This window comes from Lytechinus variegatus, chromosome 2 (genome assembly GCF_018143015.1).
Source record: "Lytechinus variegatus isolate NC3 chromosome 2, Lvar_3.0, whole genome shotgun sequence".
Lineage (NCBI taxonomy): Eukaryota > Metazoa > Echinodermata > Echinoidea > Temnopleuroida > Toxopneustidae > Lytechinus > Lytechinus variegatus.
The window spans coordinates 77,922,599-77,946,406 of NC_054741.1; the positions used below are offsets into that span (position 1 = coordinate 77,922,599).

At 35.1% G+C, this 23,808-nt stretch overlaps 1 protein-coding gene across 3 annotated transcripts; it reads right to left on the reverse strand.

Moving 5' to 3' along the window:
* Positions 1-424: 424 nt before the first annotated feature.
* On the reverse strand, positions 425-22,286 carry LOC121409144 (autism susceptibility gene 2 protein-like). Of its 3 annotated transcripts, none has more exons than XM_041600981.1 (8): positions 21,948-22,286; positions 19,722-19,820; positions 17,774-17,839; positions 14,168-14,233; positions 13,667-13,793; positions 12,813-12,959; positions 12,063-12,381; positions 425-6,792 (listed from the first exon to the last, which is right to left on the reverse strand). In XM_041600981.1, exons 1-8 carry the CDS (start codon positions 21,996-21,998, stop codon positions 5,565-5,567), a joined length of 2,103 nt encoding a protein of 700 aa, XP_041456915.1. In that variant the 5' UTR covers positions 21,999-22,286; the 3' UTR covers positions 425-5,564. The 3 variants fall into 3 exon arrangements, with proteins under 3 accessions (XP_041456915.1, XP_041456913.1, XP_041456916.1); XM_041600979.1 differs by having other exon boundaries at positions 12,804-12,959; positions 21,948-22,285; XM_041600982.1 differs by lacking the exon at positions 17,774-17,839 and having other exon boundaries at positions 12,804-12,959.
* Positions 22,287-23,808: the final 1,522 nt, after the last annotated feature.

Here is a 23,808-nt window from a genome sequence, read left to right on the forward strand (position 1 = left end):
TCTCTTCTTTCTTTCATAAATTCAATATCCATCATTTCTATCCAATCATTGTCTTTCCTTCTCTCTCTCTTCTTTCTTTCATAAATTCAATATCCATCATTTCTCTCCAATCATTGTCTTTCCTTCTCTCTCTCTCACCATTCTTCTCTCTCTCTTCTTTCTTTCATAAATTCAATATCCCTCATTTCTATCCAATCATTGTTTTTCCTTCACTTCTCTCTCTCATCATTCTTCTACCTCTTTCTCTCTCAAATTCAATATTCAACCTTTTTCTCCATTCAATGATTGGCTTTGCTTCTCTATTTTCCTCATTTTTTTTTATAAACCCTTCACATTGTTACTCTTCTCTCCTTTTTTCATTCCTGTTCCCTCCAGTCAAACTATATACAATTGGAAATACAAAATAATGTGTATTAAGATGTTCTAACTTTTCTCAGTCATAATTTAATACTGTAGCAAATAACAAGTACTTATTTAAGGTTCTACCATTTTTTTTTTGAGTTGACACAAAATTCATTTTTAAAATCTGTATATCAATCCAGCATTGTATCACAATTTATGAACAAGATTTCCTTTCGGAAAAAAATATTTACAGTTCATTTCATTATTTGACTTTGTAAATTCTTCACATACACAATCCACCACCAAAACAAATCTCAATCATTAAATGGTGGAAAAATAAGACAATAACAAAAAGAAATTATTAACATCATTACAGAGCCATTGTGTAAATTTCAACTATTTATATATTCATATCTGTGACTCACATGGCATATTGCTGTGTTGGCCTACAATAAATTTTTATGGTGAATTTGACATAATATCAAATTATTTTCAAGATTGTTGGTTTAACTGATTCACCTTTGATATCTACACATTATTCTGATCAAATATTACCTGATTAAGAGATAAATCAAATGGTTTGGTTTAGCTATTTACAGGGAGGCTATTGAGGCATTGTATTATCACTTACAGCCAATAACTTCCATGCAAACATTTCATGAATTTGATCTTATTTATTTAGAAATAAAGACATTTTGAATTTCATGTTGAAATTGTCATCATCATCTATATTCCTTTAAAAACATGAAAACTATCTACAAAAGTCACTTCGTTTCCTTCACACAATCCCCCACATTGCACTTTCAATAGGGATAAACATTATCAATAAATTGAATATGAACTTTCCTTTTCCTTATACAGATATTAACCTGAATATTTATGAACAAGTGCTTTATTAAAAGATGTAGGTGAAAGGTTGTCTTACTACTACCCACAGATCATAGGTAAACTTGAATCATCATTTTCAAGCTTGAAAATAAAATGAAAGAATGAATTGAAAGGAAAACAGAGAACAAACATGAAAATGAAGAAAGAAAGCCCTATGACGTCAAAACAAGTAAGATGTGAAATAGCAGAATTCATAAATTCATCTCTCCTCCTATTTCAAGAAGAGATCATAAGTAAATTATAAGAAATATGTGACTAGTTGAACAGGTTGCATCATGATCAATTAATGACATCAAGAGAATAATGTGAAAATATAACTTCAATCAAGATGAGACATGTAAATTTCAATTTTCTTGAATACCCTAAACTAACAAATGCATTAGATAGGTGATATAGATTTTTAGTGTATATTTACCATGAGGCCTGTATCACAATGTATAGTGAATGGACATTGGATTGTATGATTAATTGCACATAGCGATGAATGCAATAAAAGCATAGGAAATCATCCCTATCATGAAACACTAAAACTTGCTTTCCAGGTAGAGATATTATAGCTGTTGTTATAAGAACTGATCGTTGGATATCATTTTCAAACATCTCCTCAAATCATTAATGATTTAATATACTTTCAATAGCTAATACAATAATAATAACATTCTGCTATTATTGAGCCTATCACATCAGAAATAATTATCCCAGTAACTGGATACTGGCTTGCCTGTATAAGGTGTATCATATTTTTTTTCAGATATTGAGATCAATCTTTTTAACCATACCTAATATGATCACATCCTTTAATCATTGTTTTACTCAAATATCAACAAGGACATTAAAACTTGCTATTTGAAGATTGGCATTTAATTTTTTTTCAAACAACCTTTATGATACTGATTTTAAGTATACAAATTAGTTTCTTGGGAAGAAGTCTACCTTTAATTTCAATGAACGTGATTAAGTACAAGTTAAATATTAAAAACTGCACATGACTCACAATATCCTCCTTCACAATTTAAGTCAATAATGAAGCATTATATTACAGTTTATAATAGTGGCTGTTATACCCCCATTACTGATTCCATTTGATCTCCCATCAAACAGTAAATAATCCTAATTTAAGGTCAGTGAAAACAGGCACTTCTTCCTGTTCATTTTATTTATTTTTTCAAATTAAGCTAGCCATAAACCCAATTGTGATTCCATTTTAAAAATTGTATTACTATTGCTTTCATTCATTCATTTATTCATTATAGTTTTTGGGGGAATGAGGTATGATAATGGATTGCTATTTTTTTTTAGTCGGTTGCTATAAATAACTTAATTGAATTTAAATCCCCTTATTATGATCCAATACTATTCTTGGTGGATGTATAGATACAGTTTTAAGGTTCAATTAAATGTCAACAGAAAGCTGAAAGAATGTTGGAGATATTCACTGGAAGAGTGCCCTCTTTGGCTGAAAACCACTAAGTTCTTTCTTTGTTACTCAAATCCTTGGTGCACTAGACATCATTGGTAATATAAAAGAATGCCTGCATGAAAACACAATGAATTTGCTTGTTTTGATATTGCAAGTCTCTGTGAAACGAGTCACAGTCCATACTCAATTTCCGGGCTGATCCATAAAACATCTTTAACTCTGAAATAATAACCCACATCAGGAATAGTCAGCTTGATTATCTTCCAAATTGAACTTGACAGGGTTAATAACACACCTATTAAAAACAGATGAAGAATTTCTATATAAATCAGACCTGAAACTATGGTTGAGTTATGATTATCTGATAAGAATCAATAACACTGCTCATATAATTGGAATAAATTACTCTTTTGGGGTGACAGGCAAGCCCTGAGGGAGGGCTAAAGGGGGTCTGGAATAGGGGTGAATCATCATCCTCAAGAGGGGTATCTCTTCTTTCTTTCTCTTCAACTAAAACTAGGTCTTATTGACAACAGGATATTTGATGAGCACACCGGCCAGCCGGCGTAGGAAATCAAGCTCATCTTCTCTAAACTTTTTATCTCCTTTTCCTATTTTTCTTGCCCCCCTCATCCTTATCATGATTCTTATCTCCTCCACCCTCATTTTATCTGAAAATACAGACAATGTGAGGGAAGAGTAACAGTTTAAAGAAAATAGGTTGGTGACATATGAAGGATGTTCAGCATGATTGGTAATACAGATGATACTCATTTAAAGGGCATGAAGTCAGAGAATGGTTACACAATGAAATATGTGTCACCCATCCATACATACAATACACATTAAAAACATTTTTATATTAACAATTTCATGACAAGTACACAGCACTGATCATTGAGTTTTAAGAATTGATTCTTGTGTATTAATTTACATTATTTATGTTTCCATTACATGTAATCCAATTTCAAATTGATGCGAGAAGTATTCCCTTTATTTCCCCTCAGATTTCAGTATTGCCTAAAAAATCTTAGTTTTTGAAATCTTAAACTTAAAAATAAATTTTGTGGACCTGATAGGATCAGAAAATTGAAATATATGTACAGAGCTAAGAGCAACCAATGATTTCTAAAAAGTTAGTTTTAAGTAATTCAATAATACCAATCCATATTTATCTAACGTGAAAGTATTCCACCAAGTTGTTTATTAGATACTCTTAAAAAATACTAAAAGTTCAAGTCCACCAAGAAAGATTGTGGTTTTAATAAAAAGAGAACAAAATCTAACACTGACAACTTCAGCAAATTGAATGTGATCCTCCCTCCTCCAAAAAGTTATTAAATTTAGAAAGTTTTGCTTAATTTCATATAATAAAGATGTGTAATATATTTATGATTTAAAAGGTAAGATAACAATGTCAGAACTCATTATTTCTTTTGTATTTTTATTTTATGAAATATGATATATTTTCATTTCTGTAGGTTTGATAAGAAGTTCATGATTGAATCATGACAACATTTCATTAAAAACGAAATAGAGTGTGATGTCATTAGTTCTCTCCTTTGCATACCACCTATCTTTAGCCAAAAACCCCCCTTGTTTTGTGAAAATGAGCAAAACTTTAAATGCTCTTACTCTCTCACTTCCCTGACAAATCAAATCAATCTATTACCGGGGTAGAATTATCCTTTAAAATGTAATTCAATGTCTTATTTTGCTAACATGAAACTTCATTTCTAGAGGCAAATATAGAACTTATTTTATTTTCGACAATCAATCTTCTTTTTTTGATAGTTTAGTCATCACAGTCACATTTCAACTTCTTTTCTGACTCACATTATATGAGTTTACATTTAAGTTTGAAGTTAAGAGTTTAGATTGGAGTCATACCAAAAGAAACAGGAAAATAAGATTTATTTCAATAAAGATTTCAGTTTTGCTTCATATCAGGTTTGAAATACAGATCATGTGATAACAATCAAAGTTTCAACCCTTGGTGTAGGTGTTAATTAAAAATGCTTACTGGTGTCATTAAATGTTGCATAATCCCTTATTCTAAACACAAATTTACACCAGAGAAATTCATTATCAAACAGTGAACAGATAACAAAATGACAGTTGGATTTTACAGAATTGTACAACCAAATATTGGGAAAGAATTGAAGACTATTTCAATTGAAAATCAAATGTCAATCTTTCTCTTTGGAATGTTAATTTACATGATCTCTCTTTACATTAAGAAAAAAAAGTATTTGGCACATAGAAAACAATTTCACACAAACAAGAGAATAATTTTTCTTACAATTATTTCAATCATCTATTAAAAAAAATAATAGGGGACTATCTATAAAAGGATGATGATTTATATTATTTTAGAAGTTACTCTTCATCACCATTATATTTAGCCAAATTCAACAGATTTAAAAACACATCTATGTTAGGGGTACATTGCACAAGGAATTGATTTAATTAACTCACCAGTAATGACAGCTAATGGAAAGCAGACAAAAATATAGAAAATGGGAAATATTTTGTCAAATTCATTTAACTTTCAAAATAAAATCCATGGCCATGTAGTAGTACCAAATGGTTGAACTTTAAAACTGTGCTATGCACAATAAAATTTAAAGCTAACACTGCAACTAATTTTGCAAGTGAATGGCAAGTCTGAAATATTACCCGGGACACAGGGTTATATCATATTATATGATCTTCTGGGAGAATGGCAACATAATAGCACCCTCTACATTAAGATAGGAGTCATAGACTTTTGACAATCAGAGTACAAATAGCAACTTTACAGTAAAAAAGAACATTTCCAAGGAAAACATGAAGGGAAGGGGGGCAATATGACAGCTGTGACAGAGAGAAAGAGAGAAGATGAAATGTTGGGAGGCTACATGGTAACCGTATCCTATCTTGAATGAGCATCTTTATCCGGAGTTGTTTTGCCTTTAGATGGATTAGAGTCTGCAGGTGAACTATTCCTGGTGGCTGATAAATGAGGAGATGCTGAATGACTGTGAGGTCCAAGGAGACCAAGCCCCAAGGAAGGACCATTACTTGTTGCAGCCGAGGAAACCAAGGGTGGAGGAGGGGCAGATAGGGTCGACGGAGGTGAACTGTTCTTGTGCAAAGAGTTTGAGAAGATAGAACTAGTCCTTGAGTATGGGGGTATTGCCCCAATAGAGGGTCTGTTCAGAGGGTTGAGTGGGTCCTGGGAGGTCCCATGAATGATTCCTCTCCGTTCCGCATCCTCACGTAGGGCTAGTGCACGGTCGCGTTCCTCGAGGTATCTGTGCATGCGCTCCTGTTCTAGGTGCCTAATGGTGGATTCCATGGCAAGAGGATTATCTCGCGAGAAGTCGTGGTGTTCCCGATCCCGGAGCCTATCTGGATGATCGATGATAGGCCCCATTGGTTGGTGAAGAGCAGATCGCATCAGGCGATCTCTCTCATATTCACGCTCAAGTCTAATCTGCTGCTCACGATGTATCGCCTCCAGGTTACCCCTAAAAGGATCCCACGGTCCTGGGATGCCTGGGTTAGGATGCCTCTCCATATGGTGAAGCGGTGAAAAGGGCATACCTGGCAAGCGACGGTCTAGCAATGACATCATAGGATTCATAGCGTTCATGGAATTGAGGACGGATGCCTGATGCAACGCCATGACTTCCGGAGGGAATCTTTCCGGAAGCCTTTCAGGTAGCCTCTCGGGTATCCTCTCTGGTAATATTTCCGGTATCCTTTCTGGAATCCGTTCTGGTAAACGCTGCTCCGGCAATCTCTCTGAGGGTTTTTCCTTTTCTGGCTCCCGTCTTTCCTCTTTGGTGGTCAGCGCATTGGGGTGTAACACATTGTTGAATGCGCTATCAAATCGTCCATCATGACCTCGAGATGTTGAATGTCTTACTCCATCATTAACATGGCGACTGGGAGGGGTCACACGTTTCATATCACTAGAGCGGCTCTCTGAACTACGCTCCTCTTTTCTCCTTTCATGATCACGATCATTGTCCAGTAAGCGAACATGATTAAGTGTTCTTGATTCACTTTCTGCTGGTCTGCTCTCCCTCTCACGATCATTGGACCATCCTTCTAAAGGTCCATGATTTGATGACCTCTCTCCATCCTTCCGTTCCCTGAGAAATTTAAAAACAGAAACAAATAAAGACTTGTTTAAAAACTGATTATTAACACTTTTCAAAATCAAAGAAAAAAAAATTATAGGTTTTCTTATCAATCTATATTAATCACTATAATTTTCATTCCAGACAATATTGTACCATCTTGAGATATTTGAAGTTGAAACAATTTGTGATATTAGAGTATGAACTAGAAAATACTCCATGAAACTAATAAATAATTAAACAGTCTCTAAATTCAATTCTTTGCATTATACTCTGCAAAGCATGTGTAATTCATTTTTTTTTCACTGTGATGCATGCCTGTTGAATAAACCATTAAAATGAATGAATGAAAACTGTAAAATGAATTTAGTACCTTATTTTCTATGAAAGAATCCAAAGTTATAAAAATAAGGGAAGGGTCTTATAGGTCATTGAGATAAAAATCTGTAGGTAACCTGAATGATAACCAGGCCATAGACAGTGAAAACATGATAGAGAGATGGCTAGAATGACTAACCGCCCACAAACTAAAGTGGAGAAGAGGAGAAAAATGTGTGGCTCGTATCAATTACTGCTGACAAATTGAACATTTGGGAGATGGGCATCCTTCCTGTACATCATGGAAAGATTAACGTCCAAGACACAGGATGAATCAGCAAAGGATGGACCACTACAACTTTACTTTAAATCTTCTACAACCTGGTAAACTAAGAAAACAGGTCATAGTCAACTAATAATGGGATGAACTTAGAATCTTTCCCAGCAAAGTCTGTAAAGCAACACTTCACTCAAAATTAATTTGAAGAAATTTCAGAAAGTATGGAATAAGTTGGTCTTTAATAGATGAAGAAGCAATGTGGAAGAGAAGAACTCCTTTTAGAAGTTACATCCCATAAAGCTGCCCTATTTCCGGTGCTCAATGAAAAGTCAGAACCTACTAATGGGAGACATCATCTGTGCAAAAGGAGATTTCCTTAACAGCAATTCATCTTTTCCCCTTTTGTTCAACCACAAAATAATTGATGGCAGCTGAGGTTTTTCCCCAGTTAATTTTTCCTTCAGAGTTCCTTTTCAATTTCTGAGTCACCAAACTCATTTTTTTCTTCACTTCAACCTCCAAACCCTGACTACCACACCCCTAATGTCAACAAGCACCAATCAGTTTCATCAAAAGTTATACATTAAACCTCTTGCCCAATCAAAGGAAAGGAATTACCAACAACAAATGGGTAGATAGTTGCTTACCAAAGTTTTCACTTCAAGTAATTCAATCCTCTAGCTACTCAAAGATGTCACTGCCAATGACTAAATTATCATAATCATCTTACTTCATACTATACATCAAACTCAATCTTAATATGGGCATGACCATGGTCTATGCCAAGCTGTTATATGACACTAGTTCTTGAACGTTGTCCAGTAAGTGGACATGACAACTTAAATCCTTGCCATCTTCCCTGAGGGCTATCAACAGTCACAGCTCATGACACGCTTCAGGATCCCATGTTTCAATCACTCTGTATCCTATTACTCTTGAGGATAACTGAGTTATGAACGAGGGCTTGATATGCAATAGGAATTGACGATTAAAAATGAACGACGGCAAAACGGTACCAAGGCTATGACTTGCATATTACAATGCATTAACCATCTATGTCTTCTGAGTTCTTGGTATCTGTTACAAACAAGTTATTAAAGGACCAGTCCACAAGAACTCACAGTAGCTAAACTGTACAAGCAAAGTTTAAGATTATCCTGAACTCTTGTTTTTAAGATAATTACAAGTGTTTTTAAATCCTGAAATATAGATATTTCCATAGCATTAGGTAGATCCATTCCTAGTTTCATGCACAGTATTTGGGGATATCAGTGACGTTGCTGTGTAGGTGTTCCAGCTTTTCATGGCACCTTACACTAGCAATAGCATGAGCTCAGTGTTGTTTAACATACATGCGAAAAAAGCCCATGAAGCGGGTAAAATGTTCACAGTTCACATACATGAACCATTAAGAACACTTTGATGACGTTCAGGGAGAGGACTTAATTTCCGAACAAATATGTGATACTTCTTGAGGGAAATGCATCATCCAGAGAAGTAATTTGGGAACAATTGATGAAATCCATAAAGCTAACAATAGTAGACAGATATAGAGATAAGCTTGACAATATCACTAGGATGCTTATTATTTCTTAGTCCAATCTTTTGTTATCAAGTTCACATCATGACAATTACCTCTGGATAATATGACTATCATCTGGGTGGTATCTAGGAGTATGTGTTATTCTATTTAATTGTCTCCTATTTGGGATGATCTTGTCTTTATGCAGCACTTGGTAGTATTACTTAGAGATATACATCTCTCGTGCAAACCGCAATTGGACAAGATCAGATAGCCCTAAGACTTCCAAATTGGCCTTCTTTGGTTTTCCTCAAAGGGGAGATATTCAAAAAGAGAGACTCTCTGAAAAATAACCTCCTGGTGAACTTTAGAAGTTTTTGTTCAATGGATGGACAGGAATACTGTGGTCTTGGTATGAACACAATGTGATGGCAGACTTTAATTTGGTTACTATATCATCTATACAGACAATCAGTAAGCTGAGGGATACATAACAAATGTTGAGCTTTAAATAGTGACGATTTAGATTTTTGTTTTCTTTTATGATTGATCTCTGTAAATACTATCTACAAACTCTGTCTTTCACGTCTTCTTCCAATGTTAAATACGAATGAGGAAAGAAAGAGGAGAATAAGCCCACATAAATGGCAAATTAAAGCATGGGGCCTTAGAAAGTTTAAGATGAATTTGTGCTGTCATGATGGTGACAATGACACACACTCCTTGGTTTTGTTTTCCTGTTCTTAAATCATTACAAGATGAATTCCCCTGATACCCTTATATATGAGACTGCAGTAGAAGTTCTTTAATCATGACCATATCTGCAAGGGAAGGAGGAGGTGGGTGATCGCTATTGTTGTTTTCTGAACCCATCACCTGTTTTGAATGGCCTGTTTCGTCTCATTTCCCCTACGCCCATCTCAACCCCTTTTCCTCCTCCCATTTCTCTGCACCCCATCTAGGAAAACTCCTTGGGCTTTGCGCCTTGGCACAACTGGACCTAATTTAGTTATCAGCCGGCATTGTCACGATAGGTGCTCGGCTCGACGCCTGCCATTGTCGGGAAGCATGTCTCGATCCCTGATTCTTCTTCTCATCTATTCTTGTCACCGGACGAACAATGTCTTTGAACTGTCAGCTTTAATCATGTGTTTTAATAAAGAGAAGTCTGACATTTCATGTGACCCCAGGGGGGACTTTCATGCTCTTTTGTTTCTGGAAGGAGATACATATTCTGAAGGATCTATCATGACTTATGCTGGTGCAGATGCTTTGGTATCACTAGAAGGTACGGACATCCCTTATAGGAGTATAGGAGCACCTTGAGCACCTAACAAGGTGGATATGTGCAATATAAATATCCTATATTATTATTATTATTATTATCCCTGACAATAACTGGCTCTCAAAATGGTCAAGAGCTCAGCGACATTCTCCCATCATCTTTCAACCCCTGAAGACCTCTACCACTATGATTTATTTGACTACCAGTTAAAGCTCTTTGTAGTCCCTGGAAACTCTCAAAAGAATTTAGTTAATACCATCTCAGATAACTATCCACTTTGACAATATAATCATTAACCTTTACTGTAGCTAAGCATGTTCATAACATGTACTACTCCATGGCTGAAAAGGGGAAGTCAATCTTTATTCCTCCATATTTTTACTCTCTCCTGTATTATTCTGCAATAGCTCCTATCTCTTTGTTTGATCCTTGGCAAGCATACAAACAGGGATTTTAACTCAAAACCCCAAACTCCTCCCATAATTTGATTATCTTTCTGCCTACAGTAAACAAAGATAATGACCTTGAATCAATTATTTAGTTAACCTTCATCATCCTTTTACATTAAACCAGACAGACAATGTCTTCAAATCCTGATAATACAGCTTTTCCTGTTCCTGTTAACTGAACTCATCCCCTTAACTATGGATTTCTGGATAAGGCATAAGCTGGTCATAAACTTTCTGTTTCAAATCAGATGCAAATTACAGGGCCTTCCCATGCTCCTCCCTGTCATCCTCTCCTCTATTACAAGACAAAGAAACCAACAAAACTTCTTCTGATAATAATTATTACATTCATCAATCATGGAAATGAGATGTATGTGATGTTTGTACACTATCCTGAAAAGTTGGCACCAGTGGTCAAATTTTGATTGATACAACATTCCTTCTCTAAACTTGATAATCATGCAAACCCATTCTTGGCAAAGCCTTCCAACTAATCTAATACAATGTCACAATATCCTGACCCTCTAGTATCCTCCCCTCTCCGTTGTTGTCAAAGAAACAATAGGAAGCCCAAGACACCTGTTTAAATTTGCCGGTAATTTGCTAACGATGGATTTGGCCTGGGGACATAATCTAATTGCACGCCACTATTAGCTGACTAATCGCTTGGTACCACTACCCACGCCATACCTTGTTATAAATGACAAAAACAAATCCATGTCTTGATGACAAATTTGTGACTTCCGTTGCATCAAGGAAAAGTGTACCTTGATGCCTATCACATTTAACATTTGATCAAAACTTACATGATTTTGACAAGGACAGAATTCTTGTGAATTATCTTTCCTGCATCATCTGCTCAAAATACTTCTTTTACAATGACAAAATTAGCAATCTTCTTTCCTTGACTTTTGAGTTAAATATGTTTGCCCAAATTCATGAGATCCTTTATTGAGGAACTGTTTGCAGTTTGACACCGGGGCCCCGTAACACAAAGGTTAGCAATTGATCGCTAATTTAAAAGAACAATTTTGATTGGTTCATAGTCAGTATACTTAGCAAAATGCGCATGCAACGATGATCTTGATTGGTCATTTCATTTAGCGATTACCCGCTAACCTTTGTGTTACGGCGCCCTGGTGGGTATTTCATAAAGCTGTTCGTAAGTTAAGAGCGACTCTAAGAATGACTGGTGATCCTTTCTTATGTGCTAAATAATCACCAACATATGAAACGGGCCCCAATTGATGTGTTTGTGAATGTGACATCCATTATATGATTTCAACATGAGTTTGTACAAAATCCAATTAAATGACCACCAAAGTCTTTAAAAAAGTGGCAAACCAGCAAATAGCTGTATGGAGAAAGTGAAGTGAGCAATCAAACATTAGATTGTCAATATCTGTAAAAGAAAAACAATATACCAACCTTTCTCTTTCTTTGTCTTTTTCCCTTTCCCGCTCTCTTTCCAGTTTTTCGCGTTCGCGTTCACGTTCCCTCTCCCGCTCTCGTTCCCTCTCCTCGTCCTTGAGTCTTTCTCGTTCCCGTTCTCTCTCCCTGTCAAGGCTGAAATGGAACCCTTCTTTTGCCCTCTCTGCTTCTGGTTTAGCCCAGGAACCCGGTGGCATTCCTGGGAACCCTGGTGGAGTTCTGTGAAGTCTACCCCATTGACCTTGATGTGGGCTGCTCAGACCCGGTAAACCAATCGACTCACGGCCGTTGAACATACTGGAATTCAAACTGCCACCTGATAATGACAATTTGGGAGTGAAAAGCAAATGAGATATGTCATTAATACTTCCATCATCATAATCAATAGCAATTATATGTATACATTTGAGGGAAATTCATGTTTTTTTTATTTAATTGAACTTATGGTTCAAGCATGGAGCCGTATTTTACTGTATTCACATATTTTACTGTAGTCAGGTTCAATTTGAAATAAATAGCGTATACATCCACTTAATATAAAATTGAAAAAAAACCTGTAGTTGTATCCATTTAGAAAAAGGTTCAAATACAGAAAGAGATAAAATTGAAATAAACAACGGGGAGAAAATTATGACAACAGGTCAGAGAGCGAAAGAGAGTAAGGGGGGGGGGGGGAGCAGATAAGAGATACACAATGATTGATAAAGACATATTGAAAAAAGGGAACTTTTAAAATACCTTTCATACCTGGTCCTGTTAAAGGAAAGCCCAGGTTACCTGGCCCATAACTAGCTGGTCTGGGCATTGGAGGTAGACCAAATGTAGGTCCAGCCCCTGTCAAGAAGCTGGGATGATGTGGACCACTTTGGAGGTTTAATGGACCCCCTGGTGCACCTGTTCAATGGTAAGAGAGGTGTAGAAAACCAATACATGATGTCTTTAGAGATTAATGGCCCATGATATTAGTTGCTACAAATTGATCCTTCATTGAAATATCTACACAAGCATATCTAATGATGTTTTTTGTCCCCAAATTGGAAAAATAACGAGTTCACATCAGACTACGATACTATACATACTTAAATAGAGTTGAAGAGTTAAGAGCAAGGAAGTAAAACAATTATTGTAAACTTTCTAATTGTTTCATCTCATTAAGAATAATATATCAACAATGTTTATAATATCATCCCAAACCCCAAACACATGGGGGGGGGGAGGGGAAGGGACAGCATACTTAAAAGCTTTGGAAAAACATTTATAGAATGTGATACAGCCGGATTCTTATGTTGATGACATCAACAAAATTTACAGTATAGGACTACACCAACAAATTTTACATTTTTTCAAACAATTAACGTCCAAGGTCCACAGGAGAATGATCTAAAAAGATCGCATCAGATAGGTATTGGGCACCTATACTACATCCTGACTAGCTGAAGTACCATTTTATATGATTACATAACCTGCTGGTTAAAAAAATTTCTTTGAAATACTTTGCATCAAGAATGCAAACAATTTGGGTGTGATTATACAGAATATTAGCCATTTCTATGACGAAGGAGTGATGAAGTTTGGAGCCAGGACTGGAGGAAAGAACCTACCATGAGGAAAGAGATTAGACTGGAGGTGAAGATCAGGAGGCCTTGGAGGAGAAAATATATGAGGTCCACCGGGTTTACCAAGGAAGGCATCTTGCTTCAAGCTATCCTTCTGAGCATCTACCTTGGCCTAATCATAGATAAAAGGGTCAGGAAGAGAATATAAACATAATCAATGAATTGTATATATGCATAAGTTTCAGTTCTAATAGATCATGATTACATTTATTCATATGTTTGGACAATAATTTCCATAAATATGTACATCTGGCCCGCTTAACTAGCAATCTGGTGAAATATATTGCTTGCATTCTTCAAGTTGCTTTTATACTACATGTTCTTGATCTAAATCTTTGTTTTAGAAAGCGAATAAAAAACAAAAACTCCAAAACAAAGCCTGCAAAAATTAAATCACTTTTGCAAATTTCACCCTTAGTCAAATGTTGCATATTATTCAACAAAAAAATAAGAAAGAAAAACACACATGAGTAAGCAAGTTTATACCTTTTGTTGGTGATGATATATTAACCATGCAACATTTACATGGGCTGCGCACCATTCTCCACGCTTCTGAAACAAAACAGGGAGTAAAAAAAGAGAGAAGCTTGAGTAAAAATATATAAAAGACAAAATAGGGGTTATACAGTATCACAGCTTTTAACAAGAGCTTAAATTCTTTAAAGAAATAAATAAGACTATTTTCATTTTTTTATATCATTGCTTTTTTCTAAGATGAGCTGGGTGACAATGGAATAAAACTATGAAACTCGGATAGTAAGCTGTGTTCTGGAACTATGACAGCAAAACAAAATGACAGTTTACAGATAAAGCAAGAATATGTTACTTTATGAACAATGACTACTTTCAACGAATGAAATGATAGATTACTAATAATATGAGGGTGCGTCCTATCACAAACACAAGGCACAAACACAGATGATACAATACAAAATTATAATGAGCATTGCAATTATATTGGTAGATGAAAACCCTCTAATTATAAATGGGTAGTCATGAGGCATGTAACAACATGGAAAACATTTAACATGCAACCTAATCATTTGTACTTTCTCCTTAATAACATCTATATGGACTTGCTTAACGTAGATAATCACTATTTTCTATCAAGAATAATGTGATAAATCCTTTTGCACGGTTATATTTAAAGCTTTTAACAATAAAGGGTTAATTTCACCAGGTACACACATAAGTTTATGTCATTTCTAGTTCAATGGGCAATGTCTGGAGTTTGCATCTATTCCATTCCCTTAACACTGTAGAGACATCATTGTACCATGCTTGTTCATTAGAAGCTGGGAATTACAACTTTCCATTTTAATTTGATCAAATTGATTCAGGAAGAGGAAAGGTGGTTTCCCCTGGAGGGATTCTGTGTTTAAATTTTCATACTAGTAATTCAGCCTTGAATTATCTCTCTCTATAGTCTACTTAAAGCATAAATCATTTTCAGAGAGAATGGATTTACCGTAATGGCTTCTATTATGGTAGAAGAGGAAAGGGGTTTTATAAATGGAATGGCCTTATGGTAATTAAGTCCAATTATCGACATTCAATGGAGGATATAATTAGTCAGTTTTAATGAATGTGAAGTCCTTTTCACCAAGACTCTTTCACAGATCTAACTATGAAGTGTGAATTTACTCTAAAGATTACTAAGAAATTGGCATGATTGTCAAGCTGCTTGGTACCTTCCCTGGAGATATTGGAAAAACCTCAAAATGGTGTTGTTTTTAATTGAAGTGAAAAAGCAAACAATGTTGATTGCTGTTTCAATCTCTTTTGGGGGAGGCACGAGTGTTTGGACGAAAACTGATTCCAGTACCATTTGATGATTAATTGTTAGTTTAAGGTCCCACTGTCCATCATGTAGGAGTCCAACCCATTAAAGAGTTTCCCTCAGGAACATAAGGGCTGCAAGCAAGCGGTATAGTCAGGGAGGTCATATCACCAGGAGGAGCGCAACAGAGCACTGAGGAGTGCTCTTAAACATTCATAGGAAACAAGAACAGAATTAATAAATAAGATTCTCATTCCAAAAAAGGTAATATATTTTTTTTGTCTGCAATGCTAGCAGTGTCGGAAGATCTGACTCATAAGGAAAGGTTAAATATGGGGGGGGGGGGTGTTTGGTGGAAAATATGTTCCATACTGATGCTCTATGGACTGACAATACACATCTATCTTCCTTCTTTATTTCTACAAAGTTAAATAACATTTGGTCATTTTATCCTTTAACAGGACATAGGGGAACTATCCATATTTTTTTCAAAATATGACAACATATATAACTGCTTGACTATATTCATGCACTTAGGTTTTAGTGACAGTGGTCAAAGAGAGATAGGAACATGACTGAACAGACTGAACGTCTACTGTAAAGGTCATCTGAAATCTAGACAAGTGATTGATTCTGGGGCTACACCATCTTCAGTCTCGGTCCAAATACACATTTCTCAGATACCCTTCCCAAATGCATCTATCAATGCAACAAAGTAGAACCAATGCACATGGCGATTACAGATGGCACCCTAAAGTGCGCCAATTGATGAATGTGCACTTTCTGAAGAGGACGGTTTCCCCTGTCTATTCTTTCTCTATGACCAATAGGATGGTGGATAATGCGGTAAGGGATCGTTGGATTGGATTGAATCGACAGCTACCTAAATTTTTGATTTCCCAAACAAACAAATCACTGAGAATGGATGAAGACTGGATGTGTCGTGAGACAGACCGTTGCTGGACTTGACTAATAACAAGATGAATGGAAGGTTTTTTTAATATTAAGAAATAACGTCAAACTTTGCGGACAGTAAGGAGTCGGTTAATGAATGCATGGGAAGTTTTCATGAAAGGGGGTGAAAATAACTTTGAAATTTTCTCACAAAACAGCACTAACACAAAATGTATATCAAGAAAGTAAATTAGCTGCATTACGCAATTAAAAAAAAACACAAACACACACAAAATTTTTCTAATTAACAAATTCATTGAGCTCATAAATATAGGATACAAACAAAGATACATAATAATGAGCCCAAAATACATCTGCTTGTAATATGCTTTTGAATGACTAATTTACAAAAAAAAAAGAATTACTAATTCAAGATTCAAAATTACAGCACGAGAGGAAAAAATGTTGTTTTTACATAACCATTGCTATCTTCCCAAAAAGAATTCTCATTAACACAATGCACAATAGGTGTTAAGCATGCACATACCATGACCAAGAATTCTTCATATTGTTAATTTCAGCTGCCTAATTGGGATTTGTTTCAAATTTATTATATATGCAGCAGACCATATTTGCTATTATGCATGCTTTATATCGAAGTTGGTTCATGAAAAAAAATATATATCCTCTTAAACTGAAAAACATATAACAGCTACAAGCTATGGTAATCTAAGCAAGTAATATTAACGGGGAGCTCTTTACTTCATATTTTAATGCCAATTATATTCCCTCCCTTTCCTCTCTCATTGGCATAAATGTTTTTTGAATTAGATAATTTCTAGAACATAAACTCTTTGCAAGCGACATGCAAAGTACACAGACCCATGCTTTGAAACAAAAAATAATTTTATCTCCAGCTGCATGACTGGAATCTGTAAATTCAGTCTTTGTCTTTTCATGCCTCATCGCCAAAAAATTGCAGTACTGCAAAGGGTGAGCTGGTAGATGATTGCACACTCATCTACTACTGATTCAACTACTACAACCAAATTTAAAAAGGATTTGTAAGATGGTGGGTATCTATTTTGTATCGTCTTCATAATCTTGTAACATACATATGAATAATATATTGTCAATTGCTTTGAACTTCTTGCCCTATTACATAAAAGTTACTATAACAGTAACTTTACCGTCCAATGACCACTTCCATGAAATCCATGATTTTGATTGGCTGTTGAGCAACGTCACTATGGCAGTTACCATTGGATGGTGAAGTTATTGTGATAGGGACTGCAAAAGGACCCTGGTCGTAGATGGTTTGGAAGTGAATGTGTAATGTGATGGGGGCTAATATGATAGACCATCCGATCATTAATTGTTAATGTTCATGCTAATATAAATGAAGATAAGTGGGGCACCTTCATGAGTGGTTTGCTGACACGATTATCCAACCTGGGGAGCTGCAAACCACCCTCTGGCCAACTCTACATGGAGAAAGACAAAGAGAATGATAGATGAAATAAGAGAAGAGAGAAAGGGGGAGAGAGGAGGGGGGGGGGCAAGAGAGGAAGGGAAGAGGAAGAAAGAGTGAGAAAAGAGAAGGTTATGAAGAGAAAATGTAAATAATTATGTAAACATATAGATTTTACACATGAAAAAACAGTAATAATTAAAATAATAAATAAACATAAAAAAATATGATTGAAATTTTATAGAATTGTTGATTGTTCAAATTATGCTGGCAAGAAATTTGTAAAATTAACCTTTAATAAGGAACCTGTTAGGTTATATACTTTATTTCTGCTTGTAATACAGATTATTTTTTTTTCAAATTTACAAATGATTATTTTGACACATCACAACTCGAGCACATGACTAATGAATTAAAACATCTACTTTTTCAAGCAATCTACACCATAATTAGATGTTATTAAAGATTAAACCATACACCGCCATTAGCTGGAATAATTTTTTGATAGCCAAATAATCATTCTTAGTATCCTGACACAAACATTTTTACCAAAATGGTTTAGATATTAATATCCTTGTCAAATGGTTTAGCAATGCATTGAGAAGCACTGTAAAATGAAGCTAGAGTCAGAGAATTATTTCCAACTTGATAATAAATCACCTCTTTGTTTTATATCTGAACATGGTACAACTGCGTAAGGCTTATTTCACACTCTTCACACTATGCAATGAAATTGTATTTGTTTCTTTTGGCTATTTTTTTCAGAATAGATTTTTCGAGATTGAATATCAGTGATTGAAAAATGGACAAGAAAGCTTAGCTTCAAATAAAAATGGACAAAAAATAGACCCCTGAACACATTGTGACATAAAACTATATGTATGGGACTATATGTATGGGACTATATACTTTAAATGTTGAGTTCATGGGAACATGAGATTATGCCTTTTGCATGATGAATTTCAAAACATATATTGTTATATCCATTAAAGTCTTAGAGTGTGCTGGCATTAGGAAAAACAACGTTTTATGTTTTACACAAAGGCAATGAATAAAACCATGAAGGGGGGGGGGGGGGTAACGTGCATGAAGAAAAGTCATTTTTCTTTGATGATATGATTCTGCTGCTTGATTGAGAATATGACAACACCAAATGCAAAGGGATTTTATAAAATGAAAGCTTGGGACATATAAAAAATGGCAAGATGATTAAAATTGAAAACCATTTTGATAAATGTATAGGATGCAACCAGAGACTGTGTAAAATGGGGGATGACTTGGTTTCAGGGAAATTTATAACATGTAAAAGCAAGGATATAAATTGAAATGCACTTGTGATCATTCAGGAGTTGGTATAGCCCTTCAAAGCATTTAGAAACTGCAATTATTTAGCTTGAAATGGCACAAGGTTAGATCATAAAATAAATGAAGTTATTTCGAAACAGATACTATACTTGAAAAGGGTTGAGGATGTTAGAATCAAACTAAAATCTTGAAGAGTCAGAAGGTGTAATTTCCTTGGAAAATTATTTTATCTACACATTCATTTACATTATTAGAAGCTTTAATTAAAAATGCTTTTATGAAATGAGTAATTTCTGCTAACAAGGACCATTATAAATTGTAATATTAGCAATTCAAATTCCATTACATAAGAGGGAGCTGCTTACGTGTGACCTGACAAAAACTAACTTAACCATTAATTTTTCTTGGATGGATTTTTACAAAATCTTCACCACCACATTTCTTTGCTTTCCAGTTATAACAAAAGCCAAAATGATGTCAGGGTGGATGCCCCTTTGTAAGGACCCACTTGCCCCCTGGAACCATGTGGTCCATGTACAAAGTCTATGAGAATGTCAAACTTTGGTAGTGATTGAGTTAATATTGATTACCTTTGGTTGGAAAGCACCATGGGCTCCTGAGCCAAAGCCACTGGGTAAGCTGGTTGGAGGGAACATTGGATTAATAGATGGTGGTACACCCATTCCTAGCTGTAAATATACAAAGAATAGGAGAGAGAGAAAAAGACAAAGAGAAAGAAAATAATTATTTAGTTTTAACATGAGATGATGTAAGGTCTCCTTCACAAAAAGTACTATTACAGCATAATTATATGAAAAGTATTTCCATGGCCGTGCACATAGGCCTATACCATATATCTCATTAAGTGCAATTTGCTTCAAGACTTCAAATGATATTCAAAAAAATTTATTGGTCTTCTCTTGCTCACATAATATGTAGAAGAAAAAAACAACAGGGAGGGGGTTTTGCTATGCAACCTCCAAGTTTCCAAAGTCTACCTATCTCTATTTTTCCTCACTTCTAGACTAGGTATGTACGAAATCCAAATTTGATTGAGTAAAAACTATACATCATAATTATATATAACATAGGTAAGCACATTTATTCAAGTCAGTCATGAATAATGTAATGCCTATGGAAATTTAATCCACTCTGGAAAAATTTTGAAATTAATTAAAGAAGGTTAGGATTAGTCACATTGAATGCAATGTTTCACAGCAAGGTGAAAAACTAGGATAATTATTTCTCCAACACAGTCATAGGTTCAAGAAAAAGTGGTATCTAGGTCATCACTGGGAATAAATCAGAATCAGAGAGAGAGAAAGTAAGAGAGAGAGAGAGAGGGAGGATAAAGTCATCAACGATAGATCAGAAACCAAATTCCACGTCATCAATATCCTCCCGATCATCCCTCTAAATCTCACACACATTGGGCTCCGGAATCCCTTAATCTGACCCGGATAAATCCCAAGATTAACCGCGCTCTGGAGCTAAGAAACCCCGGTTCAGTGTCACTACCAATAATCCCCCCAAACCGGTCAATTTAGATCTCTCTCTTTTCCCCTTTTGTCATGGAAGTTGATAACGTTTCTTTTGTGTCTGGCGTCTGAAAGCGGCCCCACGACTGCACACTGAATCATTCGATCAATTTTTAGGACGAAACTCGGCTCGGTTGGATGAAGTTGGATTTGCGCATTACAGTAGATGTATCTGCAACTTTGGTAACTTAATTCTAACAGCTTGAGGCAAAAGAGATGGAGGATATAGAGATGAATACTAGATGTTTATCTATTTTGGGAGGGGGTATTTTTTGGTAGATGTTTTCTGGTCTGTTCTTCAGGTAAGCTAGATCTACAGTAGTTCAGTATCAAGAGAAGGGAAAATAAAAGAATCATTAATTTCCTATGGTCATTTATGGTACTGAATGCAAATAGTACACATGCTACTAAATTCAATCGATACATTATTTTCCAGAAGAAAAGCATTTTTCCATTTCCTACTCAAAACATATTTAGGTAAAAAAGGGGAAACAATATTGGAAGGAATGAAATAATATTGTTCTCGTTTTATGACAGCATGGTATATGTAACTGCAAACTCCCACTAATTCAATTTCATAAAAGTATAATTAATTTAAATCACCTGCTTGAGGAGGCAATGGATACTAATTTGGCAAAAAGTCATTGCCCCCTTTCTTTCTTTTCTACGTCTTTCTTTCTCTTTGAACATGTTGGGGAAAGAATAACCGGTTGGTTAGGGATGCATTACAATATCAAAGAATTGTGGCAGGAAATACCTGGGGGAAAATACAATAAATTAATCTAGACAGACTTGATCATTAGAAAGAATAACAAGTAGCATATCTAGTTCGAGTAGTCAGACATCTGGCATTAATCCTTTGGAAATACTATACAGTGACATGGCACAATTAAAATGATCCGTTAATCCATAGTGGTGAAGCTATGAAAAAAAATATTGACATAATCTCAACTATGAAATGATATGGCAGTCTCTCTCAAAAATAAAAAAAACAAAGATGAATCAAACAAACTTTATATTTTCATCTTGAATATGATATACCTTGAGTCTTTCAAGTCAACAAGACACATACCTTCTCAACACAATGTTTCATATAGTTTAAGAGCTATTCAAATCAGTGAACACCATACCAACCAACTTGAAGATATGATGATCAAACATTGAAAATTGAAGAAAAAAGTTAAGGAGCAGTATCATATTCATGAGGGAAACAAAGTCTTTCAGAGTATTATTTTTTTTCCCTGGCTTAAAAAAGAATGATTCCAAAGAAAAACTCACATAGACAAATGACAGCATAGTATCAGGTGGTACTGGGAAGCAGAAAGTCATTAAATATGGATGATGTTTGACAATGTCCTTTTAGTTCTCCTGTAAACAGAGCTTATCTGCATGATGGGATAAGCCCATGATCTACCCTAGATATTAACAGACAATAAATGGTGGAGTCCTGGCTGCAAGGGATGTACTGAACTAGTTTTATCAGCTGTTCCACAAGATGGGAGTGTCCCCTGTGGCATTTCTCAGTCATTTCGCTAATGCACAATACACAGAAAGCTCTGGAATAGACAGAAGCACTGGGCATGCTTACCAAGTCAGAGTCTGAACTGTTGTTTTAGAGATATTACCTTTGTCAGGTTGCAAATAAATACATAACTCCAAATATGACATCCTTTGTTTCAGTCATTTTTTTTAACTGTACACTGTGATGCATACAAGAACAAAATAGCATCTTATTCTACATTCAACAACCACTTCTTAGTTAACGCATACCACAGTCACTAGTACTACCTATTATGATTCATATCCTGCCATCATTTACTAAGAAGGGAAAATGGTTTTGAAAAGCAATTACCAACTCTCCTTGGTCAGCCAACAATCTCAGTATCTGTACTCTGAAATTCAAGTACTTATTGGCATGGTGCTGAACCATTTAAAGTCACTCAAATTTATCACAAATAATGACACTTAACATGCCTAAAACAGCAGTAGTATCCTCTTGATTGTTATTAATTGTCATACTTAGATCCCCATTGAGTTGGCCTGGTTTCCTATCATGCCAAAACTGATTGAGTTGTTGAAGAGCAATTATACTTTCAACATCAAAATATGAACTCATTAAGAAGAAGTATTAACTTTCGTTTTCTACTCTTGAATACATGAACTTTACATATAGTCAAGATATACTGAATAGTTAGAAGTGATCAAGTGATACAGATTGAAGTGGTATATTTCATAATCTCCTGCCCAAACACTTAAGTCACAGAACTAGAACATCGGCAGTAAGTTTGTCCTAAATAACTTCCCTTGTCAATTCTGGCATTACAATGCAATTTGCTCTGTATAAAAATCTTACAGTATTTTCCCAATGAGAATAAAATATATCAGTATTAATAAAACATCCTTCTACGCTTCAAGGAAGGACAAATGAAATTTAGGGGTTTTTTTTGCTATATTTTCTCAATGAAATTGAGCATGCAATTTTTGCAACTCAAAGTACCCCCTTTCTATTTCTAGACATTGAATCCCCTCTATAATCTCACATTACAGTGTCTTAACTGTCCATTAATTACCACTTTCTCCATCTTATAATGTTGTTTACAGTTTATTTCCCTATATAGAGTTACATCATCCATCTCTATTATGGGAGGGTGAGGGTTAAGTCAGGGTGTACAACCATGCCATGACTTTGCATGAAAACATTTATGTGCACCTGAACAAAAATTTGAATGTAATTTATTGGAGCATTGATCTTAACTGTGGATTATTGGAAATGACTCCTATGATCAGATGGAAATTAAAGGCTGGTTAAATAAACTGGGAGAAGAGACTGAAAAAAACAATTAAAAAGTATGTAGACAATAAACTAAAGACATGATTTGGGATTAAGAGATAATGAATTGAATTATAATCATGGAAGGTTTCAATCGTCACGAGTTGAGAGAATGACATAGTAGGTTGTGACCTAAAATTTTTAAGATCCTGAACATTAATTTGTTTTCAATTCTAATATGATCATTTGGAATTTCATCAACGCTTTAAACCTTTAAAAAATTAAAAACACCCTTTAAAAAAAATGTTGATATCATCCCCAAAGACACTACGATTCCAATGATTTAATTGCAAGATATAATTCATCAGT